Source organism: Nomascus leucogenys, chromosome 6 (assembly GCF_006542625.1).
Source record: "Nomascus leucogenys isolate Asia chromosome 6, Asia_NLE_v1, whole genome shotgun sequence".
In the NCBI taxonomy this organism is placed as follows: Eukaryota; Metazoa; Chordata; class Mammalia; order Primates; family Hylobatidae; genus Nomascus; species Nomascus leucogenys.
Genome location: NC_044386.1, coordinates 78,865,751 through 78,878,963, shown reverse-complemented (window position 1 = coordinate 78,878,963; position 13,213 = coordinate 78,865,751). Strand labels below are relative to the sequence as shown.

Sequence of the window (13,213 nt, the reverse complement as noted above, 5' to 3'; positions counted from 1 at the left end):
TCTCCAATCCTGTATGGACATTTGAGAAATGGACCACAAATCTGAGAGGAATAGAGTAAAAAGAGGCATTAATGTATGTATTTACAAGTTAGACCTATTTTGCTGTTAAAGAGTCTGTCTTGTCATAGGTCATAGGAATTGTGTAGTTTGAGTTGCTGGGAGAAAGAGTCAAGAACTTAGACTTGAATGGGAAGGCCAACTGGTGAGGGAAGTGGGGTATTATCTACTCAAATGTTCTAGCTAATACAAAAGAATTACCTGGCGAGCATCCCCCTCTGCCCTTCTTGAGATTGTGAATGAATTTAGAATCAGATCAATGGTGAGACCCAGTTATGTAACTTTCCTTTGAAGTTCTAAATGATAATTGAAAATAAAGTAATATGGCATGTTTAACAGTAAGGAGTGACACTAAAATTTGAATATAACAGTATGTTGCAACTATTTATAATAGACCTACTTACGTTTTGAGAACTAAGTAAAATGCTATGAAAATTTCACATAAAGCACTTAAGCACCAAATGAAAATCATTTCGTGCTTTCAAATTAATGATATTAGGCTTGTAGGATGTCTTAGAATCATGTTTAACAAGAAGTTAAAACATTTGCATTTTGAAATTTTTATGCAGTTTGGTTAAGGAGGAACTTGGAAAATAACATTCATCAGCTTCTACACTGCACTTTTTGTATGTGGACTTTGTAAAGTTTAATGTCCTTTTAACAGTTGCTTGTTTATTTGTGTAAACCTAGCTAGTAAATATTGATGGTGTTCAGGGCCACTGACTTGCACAGCCCTTGGAGCACTATTCACACAGAACACAGTTCAGAGTTTAAGACATTAACGCACTTTGACATCTATTTCAAAAATACTTTTGTTACCATAAGTTCATTGCTGTCATTTAGACAAAATTAATGTACTGTGATATTTTCCTACTCTTAGGATGATGTTGCCCAACCTAGTACTGTCAGAAATTCAGTTCTGATGTCTGTGTGTGCAAGATATTAATGTGGTCCCTGTAAGAAATACCAGTTGGTCATGATTTACTAAGGAGATGTAATATTTTCTTTGACCTGTTAGGAATATAACTTGTGTCTTGATTTGTTGCACATCATATTTTTTGCAACATTAATGAATTTAAATAAATTAATTGGAACGTTCGTCTTTGTCTTTTTATCACATTTTTCTTTCATTATGCTACTAAATTTTTGCTTTCAATTATCCTATAAACCTCTTAAATAATTTCAGACCTTTATACTTGTTTCCCTTTCTATAGTCTGAGTGCTTGTATTCTTTGGGGATTTGAGAGTTCAGCCTGCTTTATTTTAACATCAAAACAATAATGAAACTTTGTGTTTCGTAGTTGAGAATTTTTTTTAATTAATGGGGAATTCAAGGATGAAACCATGAGTGGCTTAAAATGAAAACATGGCTTTTTTTTTTTTTTTTTTTTTTTTTTTGAGACTGAGTTTCGCTCTTGTTGCCCAGGCTGGAGTGCAATGGCGCGATCTCGGCTCACGGCAACCTCCGCCTCCCAGGTTCAAGCAATTCTCCTGCCTCAGCCTCCCGAGTAGCTGGGATTACAGGCATGCACCACCAAGCCCAGCTGAATTTTTTTTTTGTATTTTTAGTAGAGACGGGGTTTCTCCACGTTAAGGCTGGTCTCGACTTCCTGACCTCAGGTGATTCGCCCACCTCGGCCTCCCAAAGTGCTGGGATTACAGGCATGAGACACCGCGCCTGGCCGAAAACATGGCTTAAATAAGAAGAACTTGTTTAGTTCATAGACCTGCTCAGAGGTTCCAGCTGATACCACTTGGTAAGTGTTTTTGTGGTTTTGTTGTTGTTTTGCACGTACTCTTTAATCACTATTCAGCTATTTTGTAGGATAAACTGCTCTACACGACTGCTGCGTTTTAGCCAGTTAGTGTACCATGCACCCTGACACCTAAAACAACTTGTGATTTTGCACACTTCAAATTTATATTGAAGTATTTATCTTGCATATTAGATGCAAATTTTAAATGTAACTTCTCCCAAATTAAAGTTCTTCATGAAATGGTCACAAACTAAAAACTGCTTGCAGCCCTGTTTCGAGGGGTAAAGAAGATACCCTGCTTACCCTGCTATAATTTTTTTTTTTTTTTTTTTTGAGACGGAGTTTGGCTCTTGTTTCCCAGGCTAGAGTGCAATGGCGCGATCTCAGCTGACTGCAACCTCCGCCTCCCAGATACAAGCCATTCTCCTGTCTCAGCCTCCCAAGTAGCTCGGATTACAGGCATGAGCCACCACGCCCGGCTAATTTTTTGTATTTAGTAGAGACAGGGTTTCACCATATTAGGCTGGTCGCGAACTCCTGACCTCCGGTGATCCACCCGCCTCAGCCTCCCAAAGTGCTGGGATTAAGGCGTGCGCCACCGCGCCCGGCCCCTGCTGTAATCTTTTCAGAATTCGTCTGCAAGGTCTTCAACGGTGTTACCCTGAACACACTTCCGGCATGAAATATGAATGCCCTACATTTCTTAAGTTGTGCATCTAACAGTGGAGAAGATTAGTCTCTAAAAATTATAATTCCCTTAGGAACGATTTAGTAAACCTGGTGAATTACTAGAGCAGCGCGCCTGTCCACCACTTTAAGGCTCGAAGCTCCAGCCCGACGCCCCTCCTTCCGTCTCCACACCCTTCCCTGACAAGGCTTGAGTGGCGGGCGAGAGCAGGGCTAGGCGGGGCCTCCCGGCCCTCGGGCGGGGTGTCACTTCCAGGTTCCGCGAGCACTTCCGGGTCGCCAGCCCAGTTTTGCGGTTTCTGCGGCGGCTGGAGAGGTGGTCTGAGAAGTAGGAACGTCCTGCCGGGCTCGTGGCGGCTTCTGTCCGCTCCGCGGCGGGAAGCGCCTTCCCCACAGGTAGTGGGTTAGGGAGGGCAGGGTTAGGGAGGGAAGCAGGGCCGCGTTCCCTGCCGCCGCGCTCCCTGCCGCCACCCTGGAGTCGGGGTGCGTTGGTCGGGTAGTCTCTGAGGGCCCTTCGCTCCTGGGATCTGCCCGTTACCGACCGTTGCCGGCAAGGCCCCGCGGCCGGCACCGGAGAAGGGCGGCGAGGCGGCGGGGACGGTCGCGTCCCGTGGCGGGAGGCTCGTCGTTCACGGGGCGCCCACAGAACCCACCTAGGGGAGGTCCTCAGCCCACCACCGTGTTTTCAGCCAGGTGAATGTCTTAAAGCATCCACTAGCGCCCTGTGAGTTTTGCCGAATTTCGGAGAGTATTTTTTCAGTGTCTCATTCCTGTGCTTTGTAGCTTGTTGTTTGAAGTCTGCCTTCCAACTTTCTTCGTGCGAACTCCGACAAAAGGAACGAATTTTAAACTGGGTGGTTTAATCAAAAAATGCTAGGACGAGTTACTTCCGAATTTGGAGACTTCTAATTTTCTGAACTGCAAAACAAGAAGGGAACAATACATTTCTGTGGCTGATACCACATCTAAAAGATTAGAACACAAGGAATTTTTAAAGAATGTAAGAACATTGAAATCAGCACTTTTAACAAACGTTTAACGCATAGCTGTTTTCTAGATAAACTCATAAATTTGTCAAATGGGACACGATGCACGATTCTATATTCCTACTTTGTAAAGTTTTTATCTAGCTATTGAGACTTATTGTCCTTTTTAACCCCCTCTCCCCTCCCACACGCATATTATACTTACTGATGTTTGCCTTCGTTTATTGAACAGATTTTTTTTTGGCTCCCATTGTGTGCCAGGTACTGTTCTAGACGCCCAGTTGAGTTAAGTGAACAAAATAAAAAGCTTTGCCCTCATGGAGCTTACATTCTATTAGAGGATGCAGAAAATAAAATAAATATATAATGGTATTAGAAGGTGATGGTGCCATCAAAAAAAAAAAAAAAAATGAGAAAGATAAAGGAGTACGGGAAAGTTCCAGAGTGGAGGTGGGAACTGGTATTTTAAAGATGACAGTGGTCAGTTTGAGCCTCATTTAGTAGGTGTTACTTGAGCAAAGACTTGAAGGAATTAAGAAAATTAGCTAAGTAAATATCAGGCAGAGCATTCAGGCAGATAGGAGAGCCAATACAAAGGCTTTTAGGCCTGTCATGTTTGAGGAATAGCAAGGAAACCAGTGTATCTGGAGAGGGATGAGCAAGAGTTTTGGGGGTGGAGGGACAAGAAGATAAAGAGATCATGGGTAGCCGGATCATTGTAAAGGCTGATAGAAGCCATGGGAGATTTTGAATAAAGGAGAGTATGTTCAAACTGAAGTTTTAGAAGATCACCCTGGCTGTGAGTTGTGATTAGAGTGTAGGGGTGAGTGTAGAAGCAGGGAAATCGTTTAGGAGATTTTTGCAGTAATCCAGATGACAATGAGAGTGGCCCAGGTCAGGGTGATAACCGTAGAAATGGTGAGAAGTGGTTGGATTCTGAATGCATTTTGAAGGTAGGCCTTACAGTATTTGCTAGGAATTGGATATGGAGAGTGAGATAGAGGGAGTGGAAGATGAATTCAAAGGTTTTGCCCAAGCTCGTAGAAGTATGGAGTTATTTAAGCCACGATGCAAAAGATAACAAGTAGAGATGTTGAGTAGGCAGCTAGATTCAGGAGTGAGAAGTTCTATGCTATATGAATTTGGGGATCATCAGCAGTGGTACTTAAACCATGAGAATAAATGTTATCAGTAAGGAATGGGTGTAGACAGAAAGCAGCAGAGGACCAAGGACTGTGTCCTGTGATATTAAGAGTTGAGCGAAAACGGGATCAACCAGCAAACAGTATTAAGAAGGATGAACTTGTGAGTTAGGACAATCCAAAAAGGGCAGTGTCCCAGAAGCCAAGCTAAGATCCTTGTACGAAAGAGGAGGGAGTAATCAGCTGTGTCCAATATTCTGATTGAGGCTAGAGAATTAGCTTTAGCATTGCCATTGATGACCTTCACTAACCTGTTTCCTTAGAGTGCTAGAGGCAAAAATTAGCTTAAGAGAAAATGGGGAAAAAAGGAATTGGGAGACGTGAATACAGACAAAACTAAGGGATTTTGCTGCAAAGGGGAACTAAGAAATAGGATGTAGCTGGTAGGGGATTTGGGTTGAGGGGTTTTTGTTTTGTTTTACTTTTTAAGGTGGGAGAAGTAGCCACGTATTTGTTTGCTAATGGAAATGATCCACAGAGAGGGAAAATTTGATAGTGAGGGAGAGAAGTAACAACTGAATTGTCAGAACAATATCCTTGAGTGAACTAGAAGACATTGCCTAATACAAAGGTAGAAGGATTGGATTTAGATAAAAATAGGTATAGAGTTCAACTATAGTGACAGGGAGGCAGAGTATATGGATACAGGTTGGGCATGCCAAACTCAAAATGCTCCAAAATCCAAAACTTTGAGCACCAACATGACACTGAAAGGAAATGCTCTTTGGAGCATTTCAGAGCTTGAATTTGCGGTACTCAATCACTAAGTATATACGATGGAGATATTCTAAAATCCAAAACACTTCAGATCCCAAGCTTTTCAGATAAGGAATGTTCAACCCGTGTAGCTATTGGTAGGTAGCTGAATGTGGCTGTGAGTCTGGAAGTTATTGCTTCAGTTTCCTCAGTAAAGTGGAATACTTTGTGTCGTACTCAGATACATTTCTAATATATTAGCACTTTAACAAACTACCAAGTAATTCACTCAACAAATACTTAATAGATACTACATACATTGTTCTAGTTGGTAAATATGTAACTGAACAAAAGTCCCTGTCTTCAGTGGGTCATCTATTTTAGTAGATGGAGACAGAATAAGCATATATATGTCAGCATCAGTTATTGGTATGAATGAAAATAAAGCAGTGTGAGGAAGAAGGGAGGTAATTCTTTCTTATAGGTTGATTATAGAAGGCCTTTCTGATGCCGTAATGTTTGACCCAGAGATCTGAATCAAATGAGGGAGTGAACTATGCAGGTATCTGGGAAGAATACTGTCAGCAAAAAGAAGAGCCACCCCAAAGGCCCTCAAGCAGGATTATGCTTCCCATGTCAAAGAACAGCAGGGGACCAGTATGACCAGAGCAGAGTGAGAGGGTGAGTGGGCGAAGATAGGGAAGTAGGTATTGGGGGGCCCAAATCACATAGGCCTTCCAAACCATGGACTCTCTGGTTTTCACTGAGATGGGATGCTGCCATTGGTGGTTTTGAATAGACCAGTGATGTGATTTGCCTTATGTTTTAAAGTCTTAGTGTGGCTACTATGAGGGTGGGGTTGGGATAGGCAAGAGTGGAAATAAGGAGACCATGAGTTATCACATTAACTTTAGTGACAGATGATGGTGAGTTAGGGTAATAGCATTGAAGATGGTAGAAGCTGTCAGATTCTGGCTATAGTTAGAAGGAAGAGCTGAAAGGTTGGCTGATGGATTGGATGCCAGGTAAGAAAAAAAGAAGTTACTCTTGACTAAGGTTTTTAGTCAACTCTTGAGCTGTTACAGGAAGACTAGATTTACTGTTTACTGAGGTGGGTAAGACTGAGGACAGAGCTTATTTGCAAGGGTAGCATCAGAAACATGGTTTTTGACAAATTGAATTTGAGCTACCTACTTGATACTTTTATCCAGTGTCAAGCAGGCAGTTTTATATATGGGTACAAAGGGAGAATTGAGGGCTGGAGATACAAATTTGAGAGTCATCACCAGATAGTAGATGGTATTTAAAGCCATAAGTCTGGATGAGGTAACTAAGACAGTAAAGTATGTGGAGAATAGAGGACCCAAGAAAACTTAGGGCAGTTCAACAGTTAGAAGTCAGGGAGCTGAGGAGGAACCAGCAAAAGAAAATAAGAAATACAGTGGTACCCAGTGACATGAGAACTGAGAGTGCTGTCTCAAAGACAAAGAAATGTTTCAAGAAGGCAGAAATGATCTGTTGTATGCAGTGCTAGCAAGGTGTGAAATGTAAGGACTGATGGCTGGCCATTATTTTTGCTGAGTTTTATCTGATGATTGCTCCTCAAATGTATTTCCCCCCATCCATCTCCAGACTGAAAGTACCACGAGGTCAAGATCTTACACCTGACGTGTAGTGGAAGCTCAGTAAATATTTATTGACTGTGTACTGCTGCCACCCTTTTCGAGCCCCCATCCCTCATCTGTTTCTAAATCGTGCACTCAAGCCCAGCTGTCTGACCCTTCCTGCTTAAAATGCTTCAGTGACTCCCCACTGCTTGCACCTATCCTGCCAAACAACTCCATCTATGCTGTCTCTTTCAGCTTCGTCGAATCCTGCCACTCCCTGTTCATACTTATGCCCTGATAATGTAGAACAGTTTATGTTTTTCCCCACAAACATTTCATCCTTCCATGGCTTTACTTACTCTATTCTGTCAGCCTCTGGAATGACTTCCCTCCTCTGCTTGGCTAAAGTCTAGCTTAAAGAACCTGGAAGCTTTTCTGAGCCAGCTTAGTCTATAGGCAGCCTCCATGGTATGCTTTGTATCTTTGTTACAGTTCTTATCTTTTTGTATGTTTGTTACATTCTCTAGAGTATAAATTTTTAGGATTGGGAGCATGTCTTTAATCATCTTCTTCTCCCTGGAACCTGTCACAGTGACATTCTCTTGGTAGGCACTCTGAAAATACTGAATTTAGAGAGAACAGGAAAATAAAGGGGCAGACATGCAAATATGAGCTGAAGATTTTACCAGTGATTTGACAGCAGGTAGAAAGGATGGTACATGGAAAATTCTAGACTAAGTCAGAAGGCAGACATTTGAAGGAAATGATAAAGACATTTTAATAAATACATCTATACTGCATAAAGGGGTATAAATGCCTATGTCAAAATCACAGGGAAAAAAAACTGGAAAATCATTTGTAGCTATTCCTTGTAATTCTAAAATGATTATCTAGTAATTTGCAACCACTAAGCGTTCTCCTAGTTCTATATTAGAATATTTGAGGTAGACGGTATTATATACATAATTTATGATGTTACAGTATGATCTTTTTTAACAATTTTATATTAAATTTTTAGGACATCAATGCAAGCTTGAATAAGAAAAACAAATTCTTCCTCCTAAGCCATGGCATATCAGTTATACAGAAATACCACTTTGGGAAACAGTCTTCAGGAGAGCCTAGATGAGCTCATACAGGTGGGAGACTGAATTAAAAATCAAACATTTTTATCTTGATGGGTTTACAGTAATTCTTGTCATATCACTTAGGCATAGAGATATGAGGTAAAATATCTTGGACTGTTTGACCCAGCAAGTCAGTAACACTGATTAAATAACCTCAAATTCTTGTTTATTACACTGTCCTGACAACAGGACACAAAACACGATTGAATGATATCATTAAATATAACTAAATCTGGGTATGTGCAGTGTTTCATGCCTCTAATCCCAGCACTTTAGGAGGACAAGGTGGAAGGATCGCTTGAGGCCAGAAGTTTGAGACCAGCTTAGGCAACATAGCACCACCCATCTCCACAAAAAATAAAAAAATTAGTTTGGTGTGGTGGCACATGCCTATAGCCCCAGTTACTCAGGAGGCTGAGGTGAGAGGATGGCTTGAACCCAGGAGTTTGAGGCTTGAGTGCACTATGATGGTACCACTGCACTCCAGCCTTGGTGACAGAGCAAGACCCTGCCTCTCAATAAATAAAGTTAAATCTTCAAAAATTTTTGTTCAACATAAAAATTGAGATTGTTGGTTTCCCCCTTCTCAAATTTAGGGAAGAAATTCATATTCTTTTTAGCTTTAAGATAATTTTGTCCAATTTAAGTCTTCTGAGATTTACAAGTCTGGATTTATATTTCAGTTTTGAGAGAATTAACCCTTCTATATAATTCTCCCAAATAAAAACATATTAAGTATTTCCAGCTGGGCACCATGGCTCATGCCTGTAATCCCGGCACTTTGGGAGGCCAAGGCAGGCGGATCACCTGAGGTCGAGAGTTAGAGACCAGCCTGACCAACATGGAGAAAACCCTGTCTCTACTAAAAATACAAAATTAGCCGGGCGTGGTGGCACACATCTGCAATCCCAGCTACTTGGGAGGCTGAGGCAGGAGAATCACTTGAACGTGGGAGGCAGAGGTTGTGGTGAGCTAAGATCTCGCCATTGCACTCCAGCCTGGGGAACAAGGGCAAAACTCCGTCTCACAAAAAAGGAAAAAAAAAAAAAAAGAACATACTAAGTATTTCCATTTATTGGTATATTTTATGAGCTTCAATAAAATTTAATAGGTTTTTTGTTTGTTAATATAGGCCCTGTGTATTTAAAAGAAACACCTCTTTGTCTATCTTCTCTTTTCCAGCCACTGTGAAGGGAAAATTGACAAAGTTTTGTTCTGGCTTTGTAACATCACTGCATGTTTTCTCTTCAAGACTGTTTGTGTCAAGATAGTACAAAAGATATCTTCAAGCTTTGCTGCTTCATCATCAGTTATGGCAAAGGAGATAAAGGAATTCTAGTTTAGAGGCTTTGGTTAACCTCAGTTAAATTTTAGATGATAATTTGTATATTTTTATTTACTTTGTCTTTAATGTTCTTCCCTAAGGGGATTTATGACCTTTACCTTTTCTCAGTCTCAACAGATCACCCCCCAACTTGCCCTTCAAGTTCTACTTCAGTTTGATAAGGCTATAAATTCAGCATTGGCTCAGAGGGTCAGGAACAGAGTCAATTTCAGGGTAAGGATATTTTCCTGAATCTAGAAGCCTGTACCAATGGTTGTTAAAACACTGTTTTTTTTAGGACCCCTACATATTTATTAATCATAAGAGGAAGAGGTGGCTTAGTCCATTTTTGGAACTTGTTTTATAGTAACTAAATTATACTTTTCAATCAACTATAAACTAAGTTGATCCACTTAATGTGAGATACAGAGATGTTTTTAGATTTTTATTTCATTGTTTCACAAATCAGCCTTTGTATGTTTGGCTACCTTCCCTGAAGAGTTACTGAGATTCCAAACACCTGAAATATTATCTGCAGAATTAAAGGTAAGTGGCAGAGTAATCCCTAAGGTTCTGTTATGGTTTTCAAACTCTGGCCCTTCCCTGTTCCAGGGAAGTAGAGTTATTTCTAGAAACTTCATGTTGCCTCCCTCCTACTCTTAGGTAACTTGGCTGATAAAAACCTGATCTCTAGTGGTAGATAACAGTCTATTCTGGTAGCTTGGTCTCACTTGAGTCACTTATACTTTGAACAGTAGTCATCCAAAGCTGAATAAAATTATCTCTCTCAATTTCCTGATAACTTCAGATTAAGTGCCCATTGAAAGAGTCATGGTGCAACAGAAATAATTTTACCACATTATGGTATTGATGGAGTCATATAGTATATGATGTTTGGTTATTATTTATCTAACTTTATGCTTATATTGTATTATAAGGAATAACCTGTAGAAATATGGTCAAAAGAAGGTTAAAATATGCTACAACCAAAATTTGATCATTAGTTAACATCTGCCTACTTTATTTGGTACTTAAACATTCAGTAAACAATTTGAGTATCTGTTAACATACCAGGCATGCTCTAGATACACAGAGATGAAAAGATAACATACCAGGCATGTTCTAGATACTCAGAGATGAACAAGATAGACAAAGCCGCATTTGACTTAAATTTTAGTGAAGGATAAAATCTGCATGTATTTTATATTAATATAAATAAGTCTCATATATCAGTTTCATGTGCCAAAAAATTATCTGGAGTAAAATATGCCTTCAAGACTATATCATTTGACCAGTGGATCCATATGAATTTTTAACAATAATGATTCTGCCAAAATTAGTTTGTGTTTTTTTATATACCCATATGTAGAAGTCTGCCCAGATGATCCATGTTAATACATAAATATTGCTCTAATAAGAAATTTGGTGGACTGCTTATCAGAGGCAATATAGTTCACAAGGCCTAACTAGTCATCTTCTAGGTGCATTATTGTAGGTTTCTAGTTTGGATTTCTTTAGCTAGAGTTAAAGTAATTTGACATTTCCATTTATCTTGCATAGTGTTTTGTAAGTTTGTCTATTTTCAAAAAGCTATAAATAATTGCTCTCAGCCTTGATCAGAACTTTTCCATTCTTGCTTTTTATTTTCCTGCTGCTACTATTCTAACTCACACTTTTTATCACCCTACTCCTGGGTTACAGCCAACTTGATCAATTTTAAGTCCAGAATGTTTGCAAATAACATTCTGTTTAGCTTAGTGTAGCGTATGGCCAAGACAAAAGATAATACGTTAGAAATAGCTAATTTTCAGAGCCATTTTGCTAGATCAAATTTAAGTATATATTTTTTTATGTATAATTTGCTGACCTACCAACAAGTAAGCATCCTTTACAAGAATAGAATAATCCTATATAGCATGTTAAACTGTTTTTTGGTGTTTTTTGTTTTTTTTGTTTTTTGAGACAGAATCTTGCTCTGTCACCCAGGCTGGAGTGCAGTGGCGAGATCTTGGCTCACTGCAAGCTCCGAGTCCCGGGTTCACGCCATTCTCCTGCCTCAGCCTCCCGAGCAGCTGGGACTACAGGCACCCGCCACCACGCCTGGCTAATTTTTTGTATTTTTAGTAGAGACAGGGTTTCACCGTATTTGCCAGGATGGTCTCTGTCTCCTGACCTCATGATCCGCCTACCTCGGCCTCCCAAAGTGCTGGGATTACAGGCTTGAGCCACCGCGCTCGGCCTCTTTTTTTGTTTTAAATCCTTTTATGGGTTCCATACAAGTGAAATTATTTAGTAGAGTGTTATAGGAGAAAATCCTTTTAGGTATGAGAGCTAAGGTTTTAATCATTTATATGTTTTAATTTATTAGTAAAAAACTCATATGTACCATGGAGCTTGAACTGAATTAATTTTTAGGGAGAAAATTCAGATTGAAGTAGTATGTATAACTAGGCTAGGCTTTTATTTATTTATTTATTTATTTTATTTATTTTTTTTGAGACAAAGTCTGTTACCCAGGCTGGAATGCAGTGGCGCAAATCTCGGCTCACTGCAACCTCTGCCTCCTGGGTTCAAGCGATTCATACGTCTCAGCCTCCTGAATAGCTGGGATTACAGGCGCACGCCACAGCGCCTGGCTAATTTTTGTATCTTTAGTAGAGATGGGGTTTCACTCTGTTGGCCAAGCTGGTCTCGAACTCCTGACCTCATGATCCATCTGCCTCAGCCTCCAAAATTGCTGGAATTACAGGCGTGAGCCACCACACCTGGCCATAACTAGGCTTTTAAAAGAGCCATTGTATGTTTTTGGGAGAACATATACCCATAGATAAAAGTAATGGTTACTTTATAGTGTTGAGCTTCAAACAGTAATTAAACAAGCATTAAAAGATTTAATGCCACACCCCCAAAAAAATAAGATTTAGTGATCAAGAAAAATAGCTCTTCTAACAAAACTGAAAGTTTCCTTTTCTCTGTTTTTTGATGTTTCTGTAACAAACATTTATTATATAACTTTTAAGATGTTCTTTTAGGCTGGGCACGGTGGCTCATGCCTGTAACCCCAGCACTTGGGAGGTCGAGGCGGGCAGATCAGTTGAGGTCAGGAGTTTGAGACCAGACTGGCCAACACAGTGAAACCTCGTCTTTACTAAAATGAGCTGGACATGGTGGTGCATGCCTGTGGTCCCAGCTACTTGGAAGGCTGAGGCGGGAGAATCGCTTGATTCCAGGAGGCAGAGGTTGCAGTGAGCCAAGATTGCGCCATTGCACTCTAGCCCAGGCGACAGAGTGAGACTGCATCTTAAAAAAAATACGAAAATGGGTTGCCCAGTTGTGGATACATGTAAAACCAAAAATGTATTTATTAAAAGTGCATTGAAGATACAATTTGGCCAAATGATTAAGTGTTAAAAGTAATATTTGACCAAAGCCAAATATCTTATAGAAGGAATTTTTTGAATTTAAAGAATAAATCTAAAATTACACTTTGAAAAGTATAATTATCTGGCACTGCAGCTCAAGCCTGTAATCCCAGCACGTTGGGAGGCCAAGGCGGGAGGATCACTTGAGGGCAGGAGTTCAAGACCAGTCTGCGAAATATAGTGAAACCCTGTCCCTACAAACAAACAAAACAAACAAAGTAGCTGGGTGTGATGGTATGTGCCCATAGTCCCAGCTGCTTGGGAGGCTGAGGTGAGAGGGCGGCTTGAGCCCAGGAGGTTGTGGCTGCAGTGAGCCATGATCATGCCATTGCATTTCAGCCTGGGTGA

General features: G+C 40.3%; 1 protein-coding gene across 4 annotated transcripts in view; it reads left to right on the top strand.

The window, feature by feature from the left end:
• Window positions 1–2,761: 2,761 nt before the first annotated feature.
• Window positions 2,762–13,213, top strand: part of GTF2A2 (general transcription factor IIA subunit 2) — a 19,344-nt gene continuing 8,892 nt past the window's right edge. The window contains exons 1-4 of one of the 4 annotated variants that reach the window (XM_003267053.4): window positions 2,780–2,897; window positions 3,285–3,501; window positions 8,011–8,131; window positions 9,573–9,677. In XM_003267053.4, coding sequence (XP_003267101.2) covers window positions 8,060–8,131; window positions 9,573–9,677 — 177 coding nt within the window. In that variant the 5' untranslated portion in view covers window positions 2,780–2,897; window positions 3,285–3,501; window positions 8,011–8,059. Of the gene's footprint in view, window positions 2,898–2,950; window positions 3,195–3,284; window positions 3,502–8,010; window positions 8,132–9,572; window positions 9,678–13,213 lie in introns of those variants that run through there. The other 3 variants (XM_030814496.1, XM_003267052.4, XM_004088287.3) reach the window with 3 other exon arrangements.